The 17,473-nt window shown below is 35.2% G+C and overlaps 3 protein-coding genes, 1 long non-coding RNA gene and 8 other non-coding genes across 13 annotated transcripts; 7 read left to right on the forward strand and 5 right to left on the reverse strand.

Moving 5' to 3' along the window:
* Positions 1-630: 630 nt before the first annotated feature.
* F40H3.3 (uncharacterized protein) lies at positions 631-2,294 on the forward strand. The gene is made up of 4 exons (NM_062830.2): positions 631-782; positions 824-920; positions 1,595-1,713; positions 1,894-2,294. Exons 1-4 carry the CDS (start codon positions 666-668, stop codon positions 1,993-1,995), a joined length of 435 nt encoding a protein of 144 aa, NP_495231.1. The 5' UTR covers positions 631-665; the 3' UTR covers positions 1,996-2,294.
* On the forward strand, positions 1,337-1,494 carry F40H3.10. Its single transcript, NR_051170.1, has one exon. It is a non-coding gene; the product is annotated as an Unclassified non-coding RNA F40H3.10 (non-coding RNA).
* On the reverse strand, positions 1,416-1,508 carry F40H3.13. Its single transcript, NR_051171.1, has one exon. It is a non-coding gene; the product is annotated as an Unclassified non-coding RNA F40H3.13 (non-coding RNA).
* Positions 2,295-2,772: 478 nt separating the features above from the next.
* Positions 2,773-3,687, forward strand: spig-17 (FMRF-Like Peptide). Its single transcript, NM_001393093.1, has 3 exons — positions 2,773-3,039; positions 3,086-3,156; positions 3,478-3,687. The coding sequence occupies exons 1-3, from the start codon at positions 2,799-2,801 to the stop codon at positions 3,544-3,546; spliced, it is 381 nt and encodes a 126-aa protein (NP_001379747.1). The 5' UTR covers positions 2,773-2,798; the 3' UTR covers positions 3,547-3,687.
* A 674-nt stretch (positions 3,688-4,361) lies between these two features.
* On the forward strand, positions 4,362-4,497 carry F40H3.15. The gene has a single exon (NR_051172.1). It is a non-coding gene; the product is annotated as an Unclassified non-coding RNA F40H3.15 (non-coding RNA).
* F40H3.12 lies at positions 4,413-4,552 on the reverse strand. Its single transcript, NR_051173.1, has one exon. It is a non-coding gene; the product is annotated as an Unclassified non-coding RNA F40H3.12 (non-coding RNA).
* Positions 4,553-8,954: 4,402 nt separating this feature from the next.
* Positions 8,955-13,825, forward strand: F40H3.1 (BTB domain-containing protein; the record flags this gene model as incomplete). Of its 2 annotated transcripts, NM_001047309.3 has the most annotated exons (7): positions 8,955-9,752; positions 12,192-12,351; positions 12,399-12,525; positions 12,579-12,675; positions 12,797-13,039; positions 13,234-13,315; positions 13,365-13,825. In NM_001047309.3, the coding sequence occupies 7 exons, from the start codon at positions 9,079-9,081 to the stop codon at positions 13,470-13,472; spliced, it is 1,491 nt and encodes a 496-aa protein (NP_001040774.1). The 2 variants fall into 2 exon arrangements, with proteins under 2 accessions (NP_001040774.1, NP_001040775.1); NM_001047310.3 differs by lacking the exon at positions 8,955-9,752 and having other exon boundaries at positions 12,217-12,351; positions 13,365-13,472.
* Positions 10,836-10,983, reverse strand: F40H3.14. Its single transcript, NR_051174.1, has one exon. It is a non-coding gene; the product is annotated as an Unclassified non-coding RNA F40H3.14 (non-coding RNA).
* On the reverse strand, positions 11,209-11,426 carry F40H3.8. Its single transcript, NR_051175.1, has one exon. It is a non-coding gene; the product is annotated as an Unclassified non-coding RNA F40H3.8 (non-coding RNA).
* F40H3.16 lies at positions 11,594-11,669 on the forward strand. Its single transcript, NR_051176.1, has one exon. It is a non-coding gene; the product is annotated as an Unclassified non-coding RNA F40H3.16 (non-coding RNA).
* A 1,784-nt stretch (positions 13,826-15,609) lies between the features above and the next one.
* On the forward strand, positions 15,610-15,758 carry F40H3.11. The gene has a single exon (NR_051177.1). It is a non-coding gene; the product is annotated as an Unclassified non-coding RNA F40H3.11 (non-coding RNA).
* Positions 15,759-15,842: 84 nt separating this feature from the next.
* Positions 15,843-17,071, reverse strand: F40H3.6. The gene is made up of 3 exons (NR_171649.1): positions 17,003-17,071; positions 16,325-16,957; positions 15,843-16,282 (listed from the first exon to the last, which is right to left on the reverse strand). It is a non-coding gene; the product is annotated as a long non-coding RNA F40H3.6 (long non-coding RNA).
* Positions 17,072-17,473: the final 402 nt, after the last annotated feature.

The raw sequence follows: 17,473 nt of genomic DNA on the forward strand, positions 1-17,473 counted from the left end.
ACTTTTTAGGTATAATCAAAAGTTTTATAGAAATAGAGGTCATAAAATATTATATATCCGTATTTACTAACTCAAAATTTAAAAAATCATCATGGATCATCATGGTTTAAAATTTTGGCATTTTTTAAAGTTGTGATGTTTCTGTGATGATTCAAATTTGAGCTATAGCGGGATCCGGCTTCAGTAAAGTCTTGCCCAAGTTTTGTCAAACTAAAGTTGGCTAAGTAGTTGACATCAATTCAAGTGAATAAATGTGACTTCTGGTGTTATTTTTTTCAGATGTTATCTTAAAATTCAATGAAGAGAAACAAAAACCAATAGGTAAGGAGCATCCGGTGATCTGAAATCGGCGCTAAAATCCAAAGCATTCAACTTCCCAGAAGCCTCTTGCTCAGAAGACATAACAATCCAAATGCAAATTTTATATTTTCTTAACCCCTAGATCACTCTTTTGAAGTTTCCTACAATCTAGCGAACACCCATCGTTAGAGCGCATTTTCCTGAATTAGTCATCTATCTTCACTTCTTACTTTCACTGACCACCTTTCAATGATTATTAATCGCGTCAATCTGAAACATAATGAGATTTGAAGAGAGTACATAGAAACAGAGAGAAATCCATCTTGTTTTAGAATAGACAGTCAGTTATCCATATCCTTTCAATCATGTCTCTCATCCGTCACGCTCTGCTCGTCTCTATTATATTAACTGTAATTCCAGCACAATTCAATATTCCATTACCGTTTGGTGGTATTTCATTGAATAAAAATAAAAATGGAGAGGTAAGAAAGCTTGGAAGAAAAGAAAAGAAAACAACTTTCAGCTGGAAATTGGCGGAAATCAAAACTTCAATTTGTTTGGTTGGGGAGCAAATCGAGACTTCAAACTGACGACTGGAAACGGAACGTTCAAATTAGATAGTAAGTGGGCAAAATAAATGAAGGATTTATTTTTCACAACAAGAGAGGGAACAAATGAGTATAGAAATTCAAAATGCATTCAATCGACGGAATGACTCTTCCCTCTCTCGGCTCATAAGCTTCAGAATGAGCTATTCATACATTATTCTTTAAAAGAGGCACACAGAAAATTCAAACTATGTTCTGAATAAGAAGCGAATAAAAAATGAATCATCTGATTATGGTTAGTGCCAGCTATTTTTTTGTGTTTCTCTATTCGAACTCCTCATCCGTGAACAATTGAATTTGACATTGAAGAGAATGAAACAAAATCAACCATACAACTAGGAAAAATACGAGGAGCTCAAAAATCTATCTGGAAAATCTAGGAAATCTAGATCTTATCATATAATTTTTTGAATTAAAAAAAACAATTTAAAGGTATGTAAGTAATTTATATAAGGAAACACAAACAATACCAAATTGAAGTTTAATATATATGGACTGGTAGAGAAACAGTTGAAAGTTCGCAGTAAGAACCCAATTTCTTTTGAATATTTATTCAATAGTTTACTATGAATTGGTTCAATCAAGACTAAATTCTTATATCGCATGAATGAATTTAATATTTGAAAAATGATGTAAAACCTTTTGAATTGATTCAACACTAATATGTTTAAGCTTTATATTTTCAGAAACTGATGAAGCAATTCTAAATGGGTCAACTTACGGAGGCAGCGGCTCAATTGGTGTTGATGAAAAAACTGGAATCGATATTGGGCAGAATCTGACACTTGACGACAAAAAATTGGTGGTTAGTTGGGAGTTGAAGAGCAAAAAGATCTTATTCAAATTTAAATTTTTTCCTGATATTTGTCTCTCTTATTTTTTCTCACATCTTTCCTTCTCGATGCTTATTTAAATGAGGTTTTGCTAGATGTTGAAAAGATATTTGAGAGATTCAAGCACTAGATTTGATTTGTTTTGTTTTCAGGGAGGTCTTGGGAAAGAAATGAACTTTTTGGAAAGTCTTGCCGCACTTTTCAAGCCGGCTGCACAACCATCCAAAGAGAGGACGGAACTAAAAAATATCTGAAAATAATTGGAACATTTGTGTCCTATGGTCAAGGTCGGCTTCACAAGTAATGTAACTGTTGTTGATTTCTATTCAATGGGCGGAGTTACTCTTCTTATCTATTACATTTACCACTTTACAAATGTTTCTTCCTGTATTACTTTGTTTCTCATGATCATCTCATTTCTTTGTTTATGGATTTCAATCACTCATTTCTCATTTTATTAAAAGTTCTTTTGATAAGTTATTCGAAACAATTGAGGGTTTTATGGTTTCTACTTGCTTTTATCAATAATAAATGAAAACTATAAAAATTATAATTTATTTTCAACATGCCGTATCAAAAAATCAAAACTTCGCATCATGATATATTTCTGAAAAATTAAAATTTTGGATCAAAACATTTTTTTTTAATTATTATCTTTTCAATACTCCCAAAGTGCAATTTTGGACATTGACAAAATTGTTTTCCCGAAACATCTGAAAGTAATCTGAGAGCCCGTGTATGACGAAACAATACTGAAAACGTAGTGAAAAATTCAATTTCTATCTCTCAAAAATTCCAGATAATTCTGAAAAAAATACTTATGCAAATCTCGATTGTCATTGTTCCATGCCATCTTGATCTTTTCCTTCCTATTCTCTATTAAATTTCCTTTCGTCCAGTGGTCATATAGACACTCGATTGACCTTCACTTTTACAACAAACTAATTGCCAATTGAATGATGCCACAACATGATGGTCACAATCTTCAGTCTCGAACAAAACCGTTTTCATTTCCGTGCCTACTTTTGCAGATTCAACGGAACTTGGCAGATCAACCATGAATCTTCCGTTAACCTTGATATTTGTTTCTGTTCTAATATCACTGGTCTCGTCGCTTGGAGAACTTCCTGAAAATACAGAATCTGCTGAAGATGCTGCATTTGTTCTGAACTCAGGAGATTTTAGAAGGGATGAAGGGGAAGATGTCACAGTTATTGATGGTCCAACTCCGCCATCTGTAGTTGCTGCTCCACTAGATCCACTTCCAGAAATGAGCATTCCAGTTGCAAGACCACCAGGCAAGCAATTATATGGGATATACTTTTAATTTTGAAACAAGTTCAGGTTTCCGTCCACCCCCTTCTTTCAAATCAAAAAAGGATTCTGGGGAGCATGCGGAGCCGTCAAATGTTGGGGTAAGTTTTATTTATTTTATTACCTAATTGAATTTATACACACATACATATAGAACTCCTCACTAACTAATTGAAAATTCATTCAATCATATTTCTATATTCAGTTGCCAAAACTTTCTAAAAAAAACTCATTTTAATATTTCCAAAACAAGGCAACTTTTAAAAACCGTTTTAAAACCCATTTAAGACATTTTTCAAAATAGTTTAGTTCCTCCTACTTCTTCTTTTTACCCAAAAGCACTCAATTTCTGAGTTTGTAATCCCATGTTTCACAGTTGGTTCCGATCTATGAACAACTCACAAATCTTCTTCATTTTTCAGTTCGTCGTTCGTCGTGGTCGAGCAAAAGTTATGGGTTTCTCCAGGAGGAAGTCTGAATCTACAGACTGATTTTTATTTAATTTTTTTACTTGTGTTTGCAACTATTGAAAAAGATTTTTGAAAAAGTGTTATACAATAACATATGTATGCCTGATTTTTGATCAGATAGCAATATTTGCATCTTTGTGAACTATCATAAATCTTGCCCATCTTACCTTATCTAAAACTACTAATATTTATAGGCAAAATTTAAATTGCCTCTAATGGCTGGAGAATTTTAACTAAAGCAAAACGGAATTTAGTTTTTTTGTTTTACTTGAAGCAGATGACAAGTCTGATAAGAACTTACTTTTTGTCTTTCTATGTCGTGCTGATTCTGCATATTTTTTACAAATTTTCTTCGATATGGTTGTCAGGAACATTTCCACAAATAATTTTTCAATTTTCCACGTCTTCTCCTTGTATCATATCCCCGATCAAAAAAAGATTGCAAAAAATGAATGGTTTTTTTTTTTTGCAAAATCTTAGTCATTCTGCACGAAAAGACATTTTCGTCTTGCACAATAAAAAAGCAGAAAGGATATAAATGATTTCAGCCAATTCCTCTTCAGCATCTCCTCCTACTTGTTCCTTTTGTCTTGCGTGATCTATCCATTGAAGCGCGCAATAGATGATATCATCAGAAGACGTTGCAAACGCACAAGACATCGTTGTGTTTCCGGCGTTTGCGGAGAGCAGACGCCAGTTTTAATCGTTTCTTGCTCTTCTTTTGCGTTTTTTTTTGCCGAAAAAAAGTGGTTTGCCGACGACGGAGGCGGTTGGTGGCCACGTTCTCGCCGTTTTTGTCCTCTGCATAGTCTTTTTCATCTTCTTCTCCTACTTCTTCGGCTTGTTGCAAGACATCCCCATATAACGTATTCTGTGTGCAAGTGAGTGCTCATGTCCTCTTCGTTTCTTCCGGGGCACCCGAGGAGAAGAAGAAGAAGCAGAAGGGTCTGAAGAAAAGAAGGAAAAGAAAAAATGGAGTGTTGGCACGGAATTTGAATTTCATTCGGGTGTTTCGACTTACTACCGGGGGAAAATACATTTTTGAGTGGACACACTAGCTGCATGTTTACCCGCAAAAAGTAAGTAAGTTTAAAAAAAACATTTATATATTTTTGAAAAATGGCAAAACATTGCGTGATAGTTCCAACCAAACATCCCTTGAAGCTTCAGTTCTAGTGAATATGTCAATATTCAGAAGCAAGTCTTCATTCTTGTACTGTATTTTCCAGGAGAAACATTCATTTTTAACCTAACTCGCCTACTCTAAGAAGTGTATCTAAAAATTTCAGAGTGAGCTTTTCCTGTACAGAAGACTAGACATTAAAGTTTGGTTACATTATGAAATAAGGAAATCTACTCACTTATGGAATTGTATTATTTCAACTTCATATATTCAGAGCACGATTTTGGAATTTCATTCATTCTGAACACCACCCGAAATGTTTTTGCCCCTTCCTCTTATTCCAGATTTTCAGTTTAGATTTTGAATGTTTTAATTTTTGCTCACATTTGATTCAAGAATGTCAGCTATGTTTCTAAGAAAATCAAGTCGTGGATTTATTGTTGAATTCCTAGAACCAAAATCTCTAAAAACTCTTCAATTCATTTTCAAGCAGTCTATTGGTTGATGTCCTTGTTGCTCCAATTCACTTTTTTACTTCCGTTGTTCCGATTATTTTTGTTCCTCGTTCTTTCATGGTGAATTGGCTAAAATATATTTTCACAAGAAAGTAGGCATGCATTAGTTTTCAGGCAAGTTACGCCTTCCATTTCCACTGGCAGACCTCTTGGTGTGGCCAACTATTTGTTTCCATAGTAGTTATTAGATTCCAAACATCTAATTTAACTTATTTTCAACAATCAGTGAATGAATTATAAGCTCAACTGCTGCTTTCATTAAGAGAACAATCAGTCACATGGTTTTATTGAATGGCTTTTCCTCGGAAATGTGCTCTTTTCCATGTGACTCAGTTCAGATTATCCATCAGCGCCAAATGTTGCCTAACATCAAAAATAATAAATACCAACAATCCAATTCGGAATGTTTATCTGAAGAATTTTCACATGATCCGAAGATCATGTCGGCTCAATTTCATTTTTCTTTTTTGTTACACTAGAATTAGATGACCCCAATCATTCTGTGAGGCACGTGAACGTCACACTTAGGTTCGCATGTCCTTGGGTCTTGTTTCTCAGTGCTTTTCATTTCACTTCTCTTGTTTCTTCGTATTGGTTTTTTTGCGTACATCTTGTTTTTGTCGTCTTCAATTCCCATCTCCTCGTTTTTTCGATTCCCTTTTTTTGGTTCATCTTGGCAGATGATTCGCAGATTCTCCGAACTGATATCAGCTCATTTTCTCTTATTTCACACCATTTCAAGCAAAATGTCCTTGATGAAAAGAGATAAGGATGGGGGAGTGGGAACAAACAACAAAACAAGCCGTTTTTGGTAAAAGATGATCGAAAATCGAGAGAAGGTGGCAGACAGTCTGTCATAGACACTTGCCAATCTGTCTGCGGGGTGTATTCCTATCTTGAAATAATTTCGAGGAAACACGCTTTTCACCGACAAAAGACAGCTGTTTTATAGACGATCGCGGGGTGGCGGCCAAAGGGGCAAACAATTTGAAAGGCATCGTGCGTCATGAATTTTTTGTAAATTGTTTTGTTTTTGCTCACAGTTGGTTTCGATGCCGCTGTAATTCAATTTTCGAGACATTCGTGTTTTTTAAATAATTTTATTTGAAAGAAAATACTGTAGTTTCATTATAACTGAGTCATTTTTCATCGAGAAGGAAGCAAAAAAAAAAAACAACAAACAAACTCACTGTCAGCTCAGTTTCATCCGTTGACTTACTGACGTATGTTTTATCACATCTTGAGATTTTTAATCTTTAGAATCAAATAAATGTTGAAATCAGTTTTGAGCGTTTTTCATTTTTTGGTTTTCTATTTATTAAAACTAGGTTGTTACGTGCCTGTCTACAACTAATTTTTTGGAATCCAGATTGGTCTTTTTTCAGAGCAAGTTAGCAGATTTTAGTATTTCATTACATATGTAGTAGATGCACTTCGAAAATTTTTCAAATTCAAGTCAATTTTAATTCAAATTTCAATTTCGCTTTCATAAGCAGATAATTAAAATCAGAATTATAAGTTTAAGTGTCCTTTAAAAAATTATATTTTATTAAAATTTAAGAATCGACTTCGCATGATTCGAAATGGTTTTTTTTTTTCAATTTTGAAAGGAATAACCATGCTTTGTTAAACATTTCCACGAAAATGTATAAAATTGCTCATATTTCAGTAATTCTTGGGATTTACACGAAATTTGAATTAGCATTTTAAAAACGATTAGAGCGGTTCTAAACGATTTTCGACTGGTGTAATTTATATTTTTGGAAAGATTATATTTTAACATTCCGCAATTCTCCTGATCTAGTTTTCATTATAGAGACTTGTCACAAAAACAGTTATTATTCCTCATTGCATTCTCCCTCACATTTGTTCTCTTTTTATGCATTCCCTTGTCTTTCTATGTTCCCTCTACATCGATTATTAGTAACGTGTCCTTGGTGCACATGATCACACTATAAACATTGGTTTCCTGGTCCTCTCTGTCGCAGTTTTCCATTTGATTTCTCCTCTCGCTTCCAATTTCTCCATTCGATTAGTTTTGTGTGTTTGCATTACTTTTTACTGCTTCGTTTTCCCAACTAACCGCTCACTGCTTATCATCAAAAATTTAAATCATTATCAGTCTGCAATTTCTACCAATTTTCTCCTATTGTTCGATAATTCGAGGAAATAAAAATGGAACTGAATTGAAAGATAACGAGCCACCAATGTCTCTCCTGACTTCCATATTTTTCAAAAATGCACATATTTGAAAGTGTTCTTGAGTCACTAGGTATTTCAATATTTGCTCTGATTGTAAGCTCTACCGTAATTTTTAACCTCACCTGTAATGTCGTCTGATACAAAAACAAGATTACCCACATAAGTGTAAACTTTGATTCCTTAATACTAATCCTTTGTATGATATCGTATCACCCCTCTATTATTAAACACATTTGATAAGAATTTACCTTCATATATCTCTCACTTGTTCATTTTTTTCACTTTTCTGCCTTTCTCGCCTTCAGAACTAGTTTAACGTTATTGTAAGACAGTGTTATCGGCTGAGAAAAATGATTAATGACTATGTGGGAGAAGAACTTGCTCTCTGCAAATTGATGATTTATTGTAAATTTAAAGAATTTTTCAGCATTTGTCAAGTTATCTCATATTTTGATTAAAACAAATATCTAGAAAATATCTGAAAGCAAGCAGGCATACAAAATATTTAACATGTTGTGTAAGTAATTTCTTCCAAAATTTTGTAGAAACTGCACAAATATGTTTTTTTCATTCCACACAGTTCAGTAAGTCGATGCTCTTAACGCTGACCTTCAACCTTCTCAGTGACAGATAAGAGAAAAGTTAAGAGAGTCTGTACGCTGTTTGTTTACTTTTTTGCAATGTACACCATTTTGATTACTCGAAATCTGTAAGAACTCACGAGATCATTTTGAACAGTTGTTCATAGTCCACGTGAAATTGATAGCAGAAGAAAACAGTATATAAGGCATCTGAACTTTTGAAAACTGCGCACAAGTACAGTAACATGGGCTTTAGCTTTCGCTTCACTTTTCCTTTTCCCCCAAAAACACTTGTAGTAGTAGATCGGTTGTATGTATTTCGAGAGCTTCGGCCTCTTCACCGCCGCCGATTTGAGTGGGTGTTCTACAAGGATCAGAAGAGGGCGAAACAAACCATTAAACCACCATCGGAGCTCATTTTATTTGATTTTCGATAGAATTCATCCGATCCTTTAATTGACTTTTGATGAGTCAACTCAATGATCAGATGGGTAGTAGACATTAGAAGGTACTCAAAGGACATGATAACCTCTACTGTTTTACAGTCGATTAACTTTTTATCACTTCATTTAGTGATGTACTAGTTAAAATTTTGGGTGTTTTTTGGAAGAGTCAAAGATCAGAACTGGTGGTGATAACTGATAAAACTGGCACTTTGTAATTGTATTCATTTGCGTTTTTGGTGATTTGAACCCTCCAACAAGAGCTCTAGACATCAATAAAAATTGATCCTTTAGAAGAACTGTTTACCTTTAAAACAGGAAAGTGTTTTTCAAATTGCTTGTAGTAATAATCTAAAAATCAGAGACAATTCTGGTTTGGAGCCAAATATTGATAACTAATTGGTCAATTGGCTCTTGCAGAAAATGGAAAAACTAATGAAAGTTTCTTGGAAATGTGTCAAAGCAGACAGCACGGAGTCCTAAGAATCGTCTTCATGGCGAGCCCGTCTGTGTCTCTCAATCCATGAAGCTTTCTCTTTCGTTATCCCCAGTCTACAATCCGTACTGTTTGCCCTTCCTCCTCTCATCTCACACAACCCCCACAGACACAAAACTTTCAACCTAAGCCACCATCTCGTCCCAATTCCCTGTTTTATTCTATTCCTGTCACCTATTTTACAACTACTGAAATGGTTTTATCACAAACTCATCATCATCATCATCGCCACGAAGGAAATGATCGTTCGCTAATTTCAATTTTGACTGATCCAATTGTCAATTTGTTCCGATCAATTCCAATTGAAATCCTCGATCAAAACGAGGAACTTAGTCCAAGTCAAAAGGACTTTCTCGATGACTTTTTGGAACTTCAGAATGATTCTGATCTGGAAGAATCAGAAGATTTTATTCAAGAAAGTCAAGAAGTTGTTTCATCAGTTGATGATGAAATTAAAGTTATTCTTAATGAAATTATAAATCAAGTTGAAACGGAAACTCAATTGATCCCTAAAATTATTATTCATTCCGACGACGCGGAAGTACCAGAAGAAAGCATTGAAATTGCCGTTCAATCATTTGGATGCCCGTTAGATTCTTTCTCAGGACTTTCTGATTCTGGTGTAGACCTGACTGTTGATGATGTACCAGATGATGAAGACGATGAAATTACTGTGCAAACATTTGAATCAACTCCAAAAGAACTTCCCACTGTCACCAAATTTACCAACTGCACCTTCATCAGATCTCAATCATCAGCTCGATGCAAAGCTATTCTCCCTGATACTACATACATCTGTACCCTTCCCCCAGTCTCTGCTACATTCTCGGCACCCGTTGTCACACCGAAAAAAATTGTGAAAAGAAAGTAAGTTATCTTTTTGTTCTCTGCAAAAACGATGAAAATTGGGGGCGGAGACCGTCGTTCGTATCGCTCGCATACCAATTTGTGACCAATTAAAACATGACGATTCTAACTGGCAACATATACACACTTTGACGTTATTTCTGACCTGTCAATTCGGTAGACTGGAAAGACGAAATTTAAATGTTCTACTTCCTTCTATGAAATCAAAAAAAACTATAATCGGATCATTTTATCGAATCAAAACAATCGAACTTTTGTGAACCCTCGTGATTTTTCAAATTTCCAACTTGTTCATTTTAAATAAATTTATGCGTGTTTCGGATTATGAGTGAGTCGTTTATTTTCTAAACGTATTCCTACCTCTTAACTCTAACATATAAAACTAGAAATGTTAGCCACTGTTTTTATGTCTTTTGGATGTGGTTTTCATAAAAATTTATTTTGGCCAATCTGAAAGAATTGTAGTTTTAAAGTTAAATACCAATAGTTAATAATGGACCAAATTTTTGTGAAAAAAAAAGTATTGTGAAACAATTTTTATATTTTCTGTGACAATTCCTTGCCAATTGCAAGTGAAAGAACCAAAAAAGTAGTAGCTTGTGACTATATTTATCTTCTTCCCGGTCGCGGTGCAATCACTTTTTCTGTCTAATGGTCAAGTGGATAGGCACTCGCGGGAGCCAATCTTGAAGTCGATCGAGCAGAAAACAAAAACAGATTTTGTCCATTTAGGATGCATTGTTCTCACTCTTATTCATTTTTAGCTTTTCTTTATTTTCACTTCCTTCGAAAAAAAAAACTCATGTATTTATCTTTTCGTTATCTTTTTTGTTATCACAAGCTCATTTGAGGCTACAGAAAAAGTTCGAATGACAACACATGTCCCAAGGTCTCATTTTTCCTTCAACTCACTTTCTCCTCCTCCCGAAAATGCGTCCAAGCCATATGCTGTAAAGTCTTCTCTTCCTCGTTTTCATGATCAACTCCCTCTCTAAGTCTCATTGTTTCCGCTCTATTTAATCCAGAAATATTTCCATCAATTTTGTTAACTTTTTTTTCATTCTTGTGACATTTTGGAACAGAACACACTAATTGAATTGAGACGTTGTTCGGAGAGAGATAATGAGGTTGTATGTCCTTTTTCATTCACAGAAAAACAAGTGAACAACAACACTTTTTCAAGAAGTTGAGTTTCTTTTTCTCGTAAAAAACAAGGAGATAAAGCCATCAAAGTCAAAAAATATCACTATGACATTGAAAATTCTCTGTTAATTTTGAATTCTAGGAACCTTTTAGTGCATCGAAGAGAAATCGCATGTTGTCAATTGACAAATTTTCAAGGTCTGTAAAAAGCCCATTTCCTAGAACCTTTATTGTGATGTCAACATTCAAACACTTATCAAAAAGTAAAGGAAAAGTAAAGCGGTTATTGAATTCAAATTTCCATAAATTCCCTCTTTTCACTTCCATTTTCTTTGCTCATTTCTATGTCATTTGTTCGTTGAGTGCTTTTTCTGCTAATGTCTGTCATGTTGTTGAACATTCGCAAAAAAGAGCTTTCCGTGTTCTTTGCTCTTATCTACATTTCTATTACTGTTTACCAGATCTCTTCAAAAAAAATGAGTGTTTTTTCTGAGGTTCGCTTTTTTTGCCGACACCACCGCTGGATTTTGTTTTTATTTTCAACTGATCAATCATTCCACGAAATGAACGAAAAAGTCAAAAATCAGCGAAGTCGCATTGTTTTTACCTTTCTTTACAGTTACACAGACATTTTGTGCACTTTTGCTTTTCTTTTATGCAGTATGGCTCAACGTTGTTCAAAGTTCAGCACAAACGCAGGCGCGAAAAGTAAATATCGGAAATGCGCGGCGTCTCTCGCTCTAGTAATCTTTTTTCCCATCCGCGTAGACCACCTTTACCCTCTGAACTGTTTGTGAGAGTTCTGTCAGGCAGAATTACGCTTCAAAATGTAGATCTCCAACTTTTAATTTTGATCTATTCTAGACCCATTTCATTAAATTAGTTTTCTTGATGTCATTGTTATTTTGAAATCATCAAAACAACTAGCCGTTACTTCCTCTGTTCGGATATTGCACTTGTATTCTTGCAATCTCAAATTCTTCATTTTCCCATCACTTTGTATCTAGTTCCAGCTAATTTGAGCAGTCAAAGACCAGAATAAAATGGGCCTCCGTCTCCTCCCGGTTTTCTGTGAATGTCACCCAACACCGGCGTCCCTCGTTACTTATTCTGTCATTCATTATCTAACCCGATTGGCGTCATCGACTCCTTCTCAGGTTTCCCTATCCTTTCCCCAGTCAGACCGAAAGAAGGTCCTTGTTTGTTTGTATCCAATTGGTTCCGCCCCATCCACTACTCTGATTTTTGAGAATGACGCGTTCTTAAAATTCCTGAAATGATGGTGCAAGTTTGCAGAAAATCTACATCTGCTGCAGCAAAGATGGCAGCCGAAGTTCTTCAAAATGAGCCACATTGCTTTATTGCACCATCATCAAGCATTGATCGACCATTCAAATTGCTTGTTCAAAAAGAAACATTCCTTATTGATGCAGAATCTATGAGCAGAATTTCACCTGTGAGTTGCTATCAATTTATTTAGATGTTAAACCGGCGTGTTTTCAGATTTTCAATGTGATGTGCTTTGGAAAAGATTTTGAGAAAATGGACTTATCACGGGAAATTGTGGACGAGAAGTCGAACGATATTGACTGTTTTCTTAGAGCAGTCCATGACACATCAATGATTAATTGTGAGTTTTATTTTTTCTTATTCCACAAAAGTATTTCAATATTTTCGTTTCAGCTAGCAATTTTGCTCTTGTGCTTCGTCTATCCAACAAATATCAAGTAGATCCGGTCATCGACGCTTGCCAAAATTTTATCATTCGTCAGCATTTGGAGTGAGTTTTCCGAACCGTGGGAATTTTTTGTACATTTCCCATTGCTAAAACAAACTTTCTATCACCTGATTCGACAAGTGTTGTATAATAATGAAAATTTAAAAAAGTTGAAAATTTGCAGCGTGCTTCGAGCGGACGAGATTCTCACGATGTTGATTGCTGCATTCGAGCACCATTGCAAGAGAGAAGTTGTACAGAAACTGATTAAAAGACTTGCTTCGGAAGGAAATAGCGTTTTCACTAAGCTTAAGATCTCTCGATATTTGCCTGCTCAAGTTTATGGTTCAGTCATATCGACATCAATGAATTTGAACCAAGCAAAAGAGCACGAGCTGATGAATGGACATGTTCTTAAAATGGAAAGGTGAGGAAAAGAATATCAAATTAATTTAATCTTGTTTCGAAATAGTTGTAAAAGCATAAAAGCATAGTAAATAAAATGTATTTACTATGTGCTTTTTTAAAATAAATTCCTAACTCTGTTTGTTCCTTTTACAAACGATGATAAAAAATTTTCAAATTCCTAGAACTCTTAAAACTGATAAGAATTACTTTCAGATCAAAAATCCGTTGGCGTCAATCAGTCTGCGAAGAATGCAAGAGTGTTGCCGAATGTGCAAATTGCGAGGAATGCAAAAAGGTTTGCATTTAGATTATTGCGAGCGTCCTCTAATTTACATTTCTTGCAGACAGTGTGCCGAAATCACGTCAGCAAGCTTAAATGTTCCAGTGACTATGGAGCGAAACTCGCTGCTGATTTGAAGAAGAAAATTGTTGATTTCGAATGGCAAGACTGATGGATTTCTTGTTTGTTTTCAGTTTCTGCATACCTTACCCGCTTCATTTATTTGCTTCAATTTCACTAGACACCTTTTAGAGCTCATACTGGTCCTCGATCCCAATCTGTTTAGCAGTTTTCATTGTCAGGTTTTTGTTTTTTGTCGGTAGTTTACTTTGTATTCGGTTCAAAACTTTCACCACGACGGTTTATATGTTCAAGTTTTCATTTGAACAATTATAATTTGTGCCCCTCCACCTCTCAATTCACCCGACAATACATGTATAGATTTGTATTTTCCCTCTTCCTACTTGTACTTAATCGCTCATTCTGCATCAATAAACAATGTATTATATTTTTAAAATTTACGACGTTTATGCACCTATATACTAAAAAAAGTTATGCAATTCCGAACTGATTTAAAGTTAAGATTCATCTTCGGTTTAGAATTTAGAAAAATGGAAAGTGTATTTGATTAAATTTGATAATTTCCGTTTCATTTTTGTCAGTTTTCCGAAAAGAAAACATACATTTTTATATGTTCATAACAAAACGAAAACCTCTCAAGCTTCCAAAAATAATCTAATACAGTTCGTACAAGTTCTAACTAAACATTACTCCCTGAAATTATATCTGTGGCCACGTCTGTACTTTTTTGAAAAGTACATTTATCGCCATTCGATTCCAAGTCCTGAAAAACCTTTTGAAATATTTTTAAAAGAAAACCTAAATCTTCAAAAACTTCCTTTCCAAAAATTTCAAAGTTTAACAAAATTTAAAATTTCAAGTTTCCAAATTCGAAGAATGAAAAATTTCAAAAATTCCGAAACTTCCAAAATTTCCAAATTCCGGAAATTCCAAAAATGCATAAAAATGCAAAAATCTTTACAATTACAGAAAACTTTAAAAAAAATGAGTTCAACTCTCCACCAAAAAACAGAACGGGAAGATGACGCTATACGCTATACGCTATACGCTATACGCTATACGCTATACGCTATACGCTATACGCTATACGCTATACGCTATACGCTATACGCTATACGCTATACGCTATACGCTATACGCTATACGCTATACGCTATACGCTATACGCTATACGCTATACGCTATACGCTATACGCTATACGCTATACGCTATACGCTATACGCTATACGCTATACGCTATACGCTATACGCTATACGCTATACGCTATACGCTATACGCTATACGCTATACGCTATACGCTATACGCTATACGCTATACGCTATACGCTATACGCTATACGCTATACGCTATACGCTATACGCTATACGCTATACGCTATACGCTATACGCTATACGCTATACGCTATACGCTATACGCTATACGCTATACGCTATACGCTATACGCTATACGCTATACGCTATACGCTATACGCTATACGCTATACGCTATACGCTATACGCTATACGCTATACGCTATACGCTATACGCTATACGCTATACGCTATACGCTATACGCTATACGCTATACGCTATACGCTATACGCTATACGCTATACGCTATACGCTATACGCTATACGCTATACGCTATACGCTATACGCTATACGCTATACGCTATACGCTATACGCTATACGCTATACGCTATACGCTATACGCTATACGCTATACGCTATACGCTATACGCTATACGCTATACGCTATACGCTATACGCTATACGCTATACGCTATACGCTATACGCTATACGCTATACGCTATACGCTATACGCTATACGCTATACGCTATACGCTATACGCTATACGCTATACGCTATACGCTATACGCTATACGCTATACGCTATACGCTATACGCTATACGCTATACGCTATACGCTATACGCTATACGCTATACGCTATACGCTATACGCTATACGCTATACGCTATACGCTATACGCTATACGCTATACGCTATACGCTATACGCTATACGCTATACGCTATACGCTATACGCTATACGCTATACGCTATACGCTATACGCTATACGCTATACGCTATACGCTATACGCTATACGCTATACGCTATACGCTATACGCTATACGCTATACGCTATACGCTATACGCTATACGCTATACGCTATACGCTATACGCTATACGCTATACGCTATACGCTATACGCTATACGCTATACGCTATACGCATGTTTTGGAATTTTTTGGATGTTTTGGAATTTTGGAATTTTGGAATTTTTGGAATTTTTAGAATTTTTGGAATTTTTAGAATTTTTGGATGTTTTGGAATTTTAGAATTTTTGGAATCTTTGGAATTTTTGGAATTTCGGAATGTGGAATTTTTGGATGTTTTGGAATTTTGGAACTTTTAAAACATTATTTTGTTATTATTTTATTTTATTATTATTTTTTATTATATTTATTATTTTTTATTATTATTATTATTATTATTTTATTATTATTATTTTTTTTTTTTTATTGTTATTATTAACTGAAATTTCGAAGCATCCAAAATTCCGAAAGTTGTTGTCACTAAGTTGTCACGAAGTTGTCACGAAATTTTGAAATTTTTGGAATTTTCGGACGTTTTCAGAAAAAAAATCGAGCAGAACCGGAAAAAAGGCATGAAAAGCCATCCAAGCAAGGAAATCCAAGCAAATTCGTTAAATTTATTACATTACATTTAAAACATTTACATTTACATTTAAAAAAATCATCAAAATAGAAAAAAGAAAATAATTAGAAGAAAATAATTATAATTAGAATTAGATTTCTTCCATCCCACCACGCCACCACCACACCACGTGCCATCCCGATCGTCGTCGTCCATCCATCCTGATCCATCCAAGTATTCGATCTTGACATCTGTAAAAAGTAAAAAGTAACTAAAATGCAAATGTCTCTTACCAATTTAACTTCAAACTATATTATCTTTCCATCCTGATCGTCCCGATCCATCCATCCATCCAATCCACCCAATCGTTGTGTCGTCGTCGTCGTTGTCTTGTCCATCCATCCAGCCACTTCAAGTGATGTTCTGTACCGTTAGAACTGTGCAACATCACCCATTACAATATACCTATGTGGCAAGAACCGTCCGATAAGCCCTCCTCTGTTTGACGCTATTTCCAGTCTCCTTGTTCTTATTTTCGCAGGAGTTCGCATTTCCCATTGAGAGATTAATCGGTTTCACTACCTCTGAGTACGGTACAAGATTTGTTTGTTTCCAAACAAATCAACTCAGGGAGTAGTAGTGAAACCGAAAATGCAGCCATTGCCTGTTACTTTTGAACCCGGTTCAGAAACTGGACAGTGACAGATTCATGCGAACCAGTTCAGTTCAAGCCAGGTATATGCAATGGGGACGCTACACTCACAAGAAGGAGCATTCGTCCACCCTCCGTCGTCGTCGTCGTCGTCTCGTCCCGATCCATCCCGATCCATTCCCGATCCATCCCGATCTATCCCGACCCATCCCGAACCATCCCGATCGTTCTGACCCTCCCATCCATTGCACAGAGTTTTGTTCCATCACATCATCTGTAAAAATGTTGGTTTAGATGAAGCGTCGAAATAATCCCTTACAAACTTGGATTTTCTCTTTCAATTGTTCCATCCATCCATCCTTTCCTACCATCGTCGTTTGATTGAGGTCTGTAAAAGATACATTTTAGTTGAAGCTAAAAAAGAATATTTCTTGAAAGAAAAGAAAAGAAAGCAGATAGTTTAGCATTGAAAAGTCTATCCGAATCTGACTGACTAATGTGAACTAGTTGATTCAAGCCAGGAAATTGTTATGGAGAGGGGCAAAACTTTTCAGAGAAGTCAAGAAATCAAGAAAAATCAAGAAACAGCTTTTTCGGTGAATATTAAGGGTCAAAATCAAAAATAAATGCAGTTTTGTTTAGATGAAGATGTTTTTATTAAAAAGGAAAGGTGTTCATTTTACCATCAGACTTCAAAGCGAGACAGGTGTCATTTGAAAATGTTCCATATGATATTTTTGTCCCTGCAAAATTATTAGCTGAAAAGTTCTACTCTCATTCACAAAAACTT

Source organism: Caenorhabditis elegans, chromosome II (genome assembly GCF_000002985.6).
Source record: "Caenorhabditis elegans chromosome II".
NCBI lineage: Eukaryota > Metazoa > Nematoda > Chromadorea > Rhabditida > Rhabditidae > Caenorhabditis > Caenorhabditis elegans.